Source organism: Vombatus ursinus, unplaced genomic scaffold (genome assembly GCF_900497805.2).
Source record: "Vombatus ursinus unplaced genomic scaffold, bare-nosed wombat genome assembly UNPS02014772.1, whole genome shotgun sequence".
Classification (NCBI taxonomy): Eukaryota; Metazoa; Chordata; class Mammalia; order Diprotodontia; family Vombatidae; genus Vombatus; species Vombatus ursinus.
Window position 1 is genome coordinate 549,593 of NW_020954550.1, and position 7,707 is coordinate 557,299.

Below are 7,707 nucleotides of genomic sequence, written 5' to 3' on the forward strand. Positions count from 1 at the left end.
AATGATTTGGGCTGGACCTTTATCAGTTTTTATCAAGGGGGGGAGAATACTCTGATTAAGCTATAAACACAGTACATCTGAAATTGTCTGTTATCTTTATTTTCAATTTAGGAACATCAAGGAAGCTGCTATGACTCACCAACAGGCCCTGCTCTGACATTCAAACACGATCACACTTTGGAGATGAAGCAGATCCGCTTTTGCCTCTGGAAATTGGCTTACTGTCAACTTAAAGCCCAAGAGTGGCGGAAGCTGGCTCGCTCTTGGGAATTTTCAGATGCACAGATCAAAGCTATTGAGGAACAGTGGTCGGGTAATAACACAGTAGAACATATTGGAAGAAATGGGGAGCCAGGAATAATGATGAAACTAGAAGTTTCTGATTTTTTTTTTTTGCTAGGTTAAGTGACTTGCCCAGGGTCACACAGATAGTAAGTGTTATGTTAAGTCTGAGTTTGGATTTGAACTCAGGTCCTTCTGACTCCAGGGCCAGTGCTCTATCCACTGGGCCACGTAGCTGCCCCTCTGATTAATTGTTCAGGACTAGCAATTAGCAGCTACTTCCATCATGTAAAATGAGAACAGTGATATCAATGTTTACTGTGGTTTTTGGGAGTTTTTAGCCAGTGACTCTTCCTGGAGAATCTCCACAAAAACAATGTTTGCAAATGGTTATTTCTTTTTTGAGTCAAATCACAAAGGTTTGAGAAGGAATTGATATTTTTTGAACAAATAAACATACAGTAGAATGAGTACCAAAAGAAACTCTTAAGTTCTTAACGTCTTGTTCTCTGACTGGTTGGCCCCCAGTGATTGATAAATGGCCACCACAGTAACTGCAACTAAAGAATAATAAGTATTTCTTAGGCCTGTTCTGTGATGAATAGGATTATATATTCTGGCTTCCCTGGTTTTTTAAAAAATGTTCTACAGCAGTTACTGAAAGACAGTAATTCAAAGTAATTAAAGGATTTAAACTAAATTACATTTGTCATAATTAGAAAACAGACTGGTTTCCGTTCATTATCTTTGGTCTTATAGATGTTTGTTGTGTTACTGCAATCTGTGGCCCATTACTGCTACAGCAAAACAGCTCTATATTTACACAGACTGGGTTCAATCTTGGGTGCCTCTCATACAATCTTGGTGGCTCATGTACCCATTCAGGGTGCATCATTTTTTTTTTTTTTGTTTAATCTTGTTTAACATCATAATTTCAACCAGGAAAATAAATGAATGTAAAGATAGAGAATATTTAGCAAAAATGAAGATCTTGCATAAAAAGAAACATCAGGTAACTCTATGTGTGTTACATAGGAAGTGAAAGCTCTTGTGAGCATGGCCATAGAATGCTGCTCATCTGGTTACATGGAATACTGATGAGACGTGAGAACCCCATGAAACACTTATATGAAGATCTGGTAAATGCAGGGTTCCCAGAACTAGCAGGTGAGCAAAGAGGTTTTTTTTTTGTTTTTGTTTGTTTGTTTCTAACAAATCATTATCACTACCTTCTCTTCTTTCTGTACCCTGCAGGTGGAACCTCTGTAAATGGCAGAGGACAAGGGAAAGAATTACTATCACTGAGGCCGTATACTACAGTGAAAAGGGCATTCATCTGGGGTTCATATTCCACCTCAGAGGTTCACTACCTGGGTGACTTTGGGCAAGTCACTTAATCTCCCTGGGCCTCAATTTTCTGGTCTGTAAAATGAAGAGGTCAGACTACATACCCTCTGAGGTCCCTTTGAGCTCAATGATCCCATGACCTAGCTTTAAATATTGACCCTGACATTTACCAGGTGTCTTATTACACCTAAGTTATATAAACCCTCTGGGCTTCAGTTTCTTCATCTGTAAAATGGGAGTAATAATATTAAAAGAGACTATCTCATAGGGTTATTGTGAGGAAACCGCTTTGTAAGACTCCAAGCTAGGACTTGTTGTCATTATTTGTCTACTGCACCACCAGCTATATTTAGCTATGCTATTATGAGAATTGCCTTGGTGTATGGGGTATACATAGCTTCCACAATTCTTGAATTATGGCAGAGAGGGGTAGACAAGTTACCTTTAAAATCTCTTCCAGGTCTGAATCTATGATCCTAGTCATCTTTAGTCAGATGGAAGTGAAATGGAGATAGAATGACACTACCAGTAGAGGCTCCACTTAGAATTAGTCGTGTTCTAAGTCCACCTTGATAGGGTATCCACACCAATGATGTCATCGATTTCCCATAGTATATTCGTAATTCATGCTTCTAAGTGGACTCCCCTATTTCAGTGCCTTATAGAGTGGCTTTTCTCATGTAACAGGTACATTGAAGCTTATTAGTAAATTCAGTATCATTGCAGCAAGATGTCGGGGCCATCACCATCATATTAAGGAAAGCCTTGCTGAATCAGGTGACTGATCCAGTCTCTTGACTTGGGTAGTGCTACCAATGGTACCAGGGGATATTTTGTGAGAAAGTCTAATTGTTTCCGGCCTTCAGCATAGCTATCATCTTGCCAATGGTGGCATTATCTTCACCAGTGTTGACTGTAACCCATTCCGCCCCCTGCCCCCAATATCTTTCATTTTTCTGTATTTCCTGTCTATGTGCATTCATAACCCTCCACATAGAAGAATCAAAAATACATAGTTTAAAAAGAAGGTCTGAAGGTGCTGGACCTAGACAGCATTAACTAACATCACTAAGACTGAAATGGACAATATCTAGACTTGGACATTTACAAGCTGTGTGACCCTGGGCAAGTCATTTAATCTCTTTCATTCTTCTTTTCTGCATTTGTAAAATGGAATAATAGTAGAAGCTATTTCACAGAGCTTTTGGGCATCAAATGAGATAACATACACAAAGCACTTTGCAAACCTTAAAAAAATATAGAAATGCTATTTATTGTGATAATAAGGATGATGATGGTGATGATGATGAAATAACTGGTTATCAGTGTGGGAGTCATTTCTGAATCAGCTCTCTCTCTGTGTAGTCAGGCCACTGACAAGTTAGAAGAAAAGTCAAAATCAACACCAGGTTAGAAGGAAGGATAAAGATGAAATGACATTACACACAATTTCCACAGCTTCAACCTGACCTATTCAAACAGGCCACTGATGTCAAAACATGGAAAGCCTTTGATTCTGATAATCTTTCTTACAGCAGTTTAGCTGATGTAAATAAATCACCAAAATGAAGAGGCCAAAAGGGCCTAGAAAGGCATGATCAGAAAAGCTGTTGGGCTGGTCATATTTTATCACAGTTTCAGAGTTATACTCTTATTCTTGGAACATTAAAAGACTTAGAGGAAAGCCTTCAGTATATCCTGTAGATTTTGGCAGAGCCTAACAAAAAATAAGTGCTTAATAAATGCTTGTTGAATTGAATTAAATCCTCTGTAGACCTATTGGAGAATATGGACAAGAAACAGATGTATGGAATGAGGTGCTGATAGATTTCAATCTGCACTGATTGGAAAAGTAGCCATGCAGATGCTATCTTAGATTCCCTGTAGTATATACTTCATGGTTCCCAGCTGACCCTTCTATTTCAGTGCCTTACGGAATGGCCTTTCTCACATAACGGTGTTTTGTTTCTATTTCTGCTTTTATTTCTTACAGAACAAGTCTTAGAGAATTGTCTGAACCACTAAAAAGTTAAATGATTTGCCCAGGGTCACCTGGCCAATGGTGTGACTTGGAAAAATGTCTTTCTGACTCCAAGGCCAGCTCTCACTATGCCCTGTTCTCTCACCTCATCTAATGTTTTAGTAACACTATTGTTGAAGAATTAACCTGAGGTTCTGCGATATCTTGCTTACTCAAGCATAGCTTTATTTTTATCTCTATAAGGGAGAAAGCATTCCACAAAGATACAGATCCCAAGGGTCTGTGCAGACTCTGAAGGAGCTTCTCTCTGCATTAGCAGTGAGGTGGAACTTTTTATAATCTTTTGAGAAAATGAAAAATAATCATAAGAGTAGTACAAGGTTGGGAGATTAATAATGAAGTTATATGGAGTTAAGTCATTGAGGTTCAATGCATTTTGGGGGAATATTGTGAGGAAAATGTAAAATATTAATGAATAATTGATTTTGGCAAATTATGTGTCTCCAATCATTTTGCCTGAAGGCAGCAAGTTTTCCCATGGGAAAACACTTTCCTTTAGTTTTTCAGGGCAGCAATACCTACTTTAGTCCTTTGCAGTGATTCCAAGCTTCTAGAGGCAAAACAACAAAATGATAGACTTATAATTTATTAGGACTAGGATTCTCATTTCACATTACAGATTAATGGGCTTTTGTGGGTGAGGCAGGGAATTACCCATAATGCTAGGTGTTTTATGAGGAGATGCATTCTTTGTGTGTGGCAAGGAGGGAGTGTAGAAGCATGAGGCTCATATCACCCTTATACTTCTGCCAAAGCTCAGTGAAAACAATGACATGTTGGGGGAAGCCTTCTCTCCTCCCTTGTGTAAGATTAGCTGTAAGATGGGAATTCATGGAAGGGTGCTGGTAAATGTTTAACATGATAAATTTTTACCTTTAATCTGCATTATCTTCAATCTAGAAATTAACAAAACAATAAATCAAGCCCTGACTTTTCACTTTGCTGATTACCATAGTGTAAGTGCTCAAACTGAAAATTTAAGAACTGGCTCTCCTAGAACATTGTACATAGTAATAGCAACATGGTGTGATGACCAACTTTGATAGACTTAGTTCTCCTCAGCAATGCAAGGACCTAAGACATCTCCAAAAGACTCATGATGGAAAATATTATCCACATCCAGAGAAAGAACTATGGGATCTGAATGCAGATCAAAGCATACTATTTTCTCTCTTTCTTTCTCATGGCTTTTCCCTTTGGTTCTAATTCTCTTTACAACATGACTAATGTGCAAATATGTCTAACAGGATTGTACATGTATAGCCTATATCAAATTGTATGCCATTTTGAGGAGGGGAAGGAGATGGGGGGAGAAAATTTAGAACTCAAAATCTTATAAAAATGAATGTTGAAAACCAAAAATAAATAAATACCTTGATAAGTTAAAAAACTGGTTCTCCTAGCAGCTTTGAGCTGACTCAAGCACACCCCTGGATATTCATAAATTGGGAGCACTCATAATATTTTTTCCCTTAATCATACCGCCATAGTTATTCCTAGAGCAATGGCTGATAAACCCAAGTTTATCAGGTAACATCCTAAATAACTCTAACGGCTGATTTATTTTTGTATGTAACAGAATAATAGCAGCTAAGATTTATACAGTGCTTTAAGGTTTACAAAACACTTTACACATATTATCTTATTTAATCCTCATAACAACCCTGTGAGATAAGTCCTATCATTATCCCCATTTAGCAGTTGCAGAAACTAAGGCTGAGAGAGGTTGAAGGACTTGTCCAGGGTCACACAGCTAGTAAGAGTCTGAGACAGCATATGAACTTCAGTTTTCCTGAACACAAATCCAATACTGTATCCACTATCCTAACCAATCCAATAAACATTTATTAAGTACCTATTACGTGACAGATACTGTGCTAAGCACTGGGGATATAATTAACAAAAAGAAAGTCTTTGCTCTCAAGAATCTTCTAGTCTAACCCACTATACCAAGCTGCCTCAATCTTGCTTTTCCCATCAGTCATTCTAGCTGACATTGGGGTGGGTTGGTTAGGTACTTGAGTCCTGAATTTGATGAAGTTATTACAGAATTTTCTTTGTGAATACTATGATGATTTGGAGTTATTGTGTATCAGAAAGTATTGCATTGTAAAGTTATAAGAAATGGTCTTTCAGTTTGCCTCTTAGAAGATAAGAGAAGCTCTTACAGAAATGGTGATAATCCATATCTAAGTAAGAACAGTATTCTGGCTCAGACTGGATTTAGGCTGGTCTAGGGATTCTGGCTTGGGATTAGAACTAAATGAGAATTTGCAGACCTCTTAACATGTAACAAAAGGAGGTTTACTTAGCCACAGCATGGGAGGACATTCAGTAAAGACTTCACATCAATTCAGGTCAGTGCGACTCTGCTGCCTCCATGTTTGCCATGGAGAATTTGGGCAACAGTGTGCATCAAGCCCAAGGAGAGCCTGATTATTCTTGGGCTGGGTTTTTTTTTTTTTTTAAATTAGATACCTGGAAGAGAAGCAACGCCTTAGTTCCCTGCACCAATTAAATCTCAAAGCTAGTCTCACTATCTTTTAGAGAAAAACCAGCCTAGCATATGTGGAAGCGACCTTAGGATATGTGGCTCTTCCCATAAATATAAATCATACTTGTCAGAATCACAATGGCTAAATGTCAATGAATCAAAGGCACCCCCTGACCCCCGGTCTTATTTTGTACCAAACTGATGAATAAATCTTTGCTATTTCAGAAAGACAGCTTTTTCTTTCAAATATGCTGGGCAATAGAAAAAAATAAATTTTTGTGAAAATATTGATGTTGTTTATAACTCTTCAATAAAATGTGATTTTTCAATGTGTTTTTTTAAAAAAATATTTCAGCAACTCATCTCTAATAAAAGTATTTTCTTTTCAGAGAAGATCCGACGATTACAAAGCAGTACAGATGCAAGCTCTAAGAAATGCGCAGTTTCATAGCCTCTTGAAAAGAAATAATGTGTGCGTACCTTTTGACCCAGCGATAAAATTTCTAGGCCTATAGGACGAGATCAAAGACAGAAGAAAAAAACCCAGATATACAAAACTATTTATAACAGATCTTTTTGTAGTGGCAAAGAACTGGAAACTAAGGGGGTGGGGAGTACCCAACAATTGGGAAATGGCTGAACAAATTATGCTATATGAATGTAAGGGAATATTACAGTGATGTAAGAAATGATGAAAGAGACAGTTTTAGACAAACCTGAGAAGACTTTTATGAACTGACATGGAGTAAAAAGAGCAGGACAACAAGAACAATTGCTAGAGCAACACTGCAATGAAAAACAACTTTGAAAGACTCTGATCAATGCAATGACCAATCATGATTCCAAAGAAAATGATGAAGTTGCTATCTACCTCTTGATACAGAGATGATGAACTCAAGGTATAGAATTACATACATTTTCAGACATAGTTAATGAAGCAATTTGTTTTGCTTAACTATGCATATTTTATTTTTCTTTGTTTCAATTTGGGGAAGGAGTGGGATTTGGGGAGGAAGAGGGGAAATGTGTGGAAATGGTCATCTTAATTTGGTGTTAAATTCAGAATAAAAAAAATTGTGTTCCCATATTGTTATGGCAACTACAAAAGCTTAAAACTGCCCTAGCACTTTTGGAACACCCTATGAAAATTTTTTTTTTAAAAAGAAAAATTAAGTAAGAATGACTTCCCACCTAGAATAGCATTGTAAAGGTTTTTGGGAAACAGTGCCTATTTTCCCTTTACCCCTGAAGACAAAGAGGTCAAGACCTTTCAACAGAGTGAGAAAAGAAACAATATTACTTTAGTTCATCCCTCTCACCATTTGTTTTTATTTTAAAAGAACATTCAGGGAGAACAGCTGAAATTAAAATAATTCAACTTCTCATGCTAAATTACATAAACTGCTCAATTTCTCTTGGTAGAAACTAATCTGGGTAAAAGTGTTAAAAACAAGGCTAAAGACATGTAAAAACCAATAAAAACAACAACCAAAAAATATATGACCCAGAGCATTAGTATTACATTGTTCAAAGTTAATAAATA

At 37.1% G+C, this 7,707-nt stretch overlaps 1 protein-coding gene across 5 annotated transcripts in view; it reads left to right on the forward strand.

The window, feature by feature from the left end:
• ANKDD1B (ankyrin repeat and death domain containing 1B) overlaps nt 1-6,755 on the forward strand; it is a 69,254-nt gene extending 62,499 nt beyond the window's left edge. Inside the window, exons 13-15 of one of the 5 annotated variants that reach the window (XM_027863541.1) lie at nt 112-313; nt 1,318-1,449; nt 6,554-6,755. In XM_027863541.1, the coding sequence (XP_027719342.1) occupies nt 112-313; nt 1,318-1,449; nt 6,554-6,615 (396 nt within the window). In that variant the 3' untranslated portion in view covers nt 6,616-6,755. Of the gene's footprint in view, nt 1-111; nt 314-1,317; nt 1,450-1,536; nt 1,853-6,553 lie in introns of those variants that run through there. The other 4 variants (XM_027863543.1, XM_027863540.1, XM_027863539.1 and 1 more) reach the window with 4 other exon arrangements.
• The last annotated feature ends 952 nt before the right edge of the window (nt 6,756-7,707 follow it).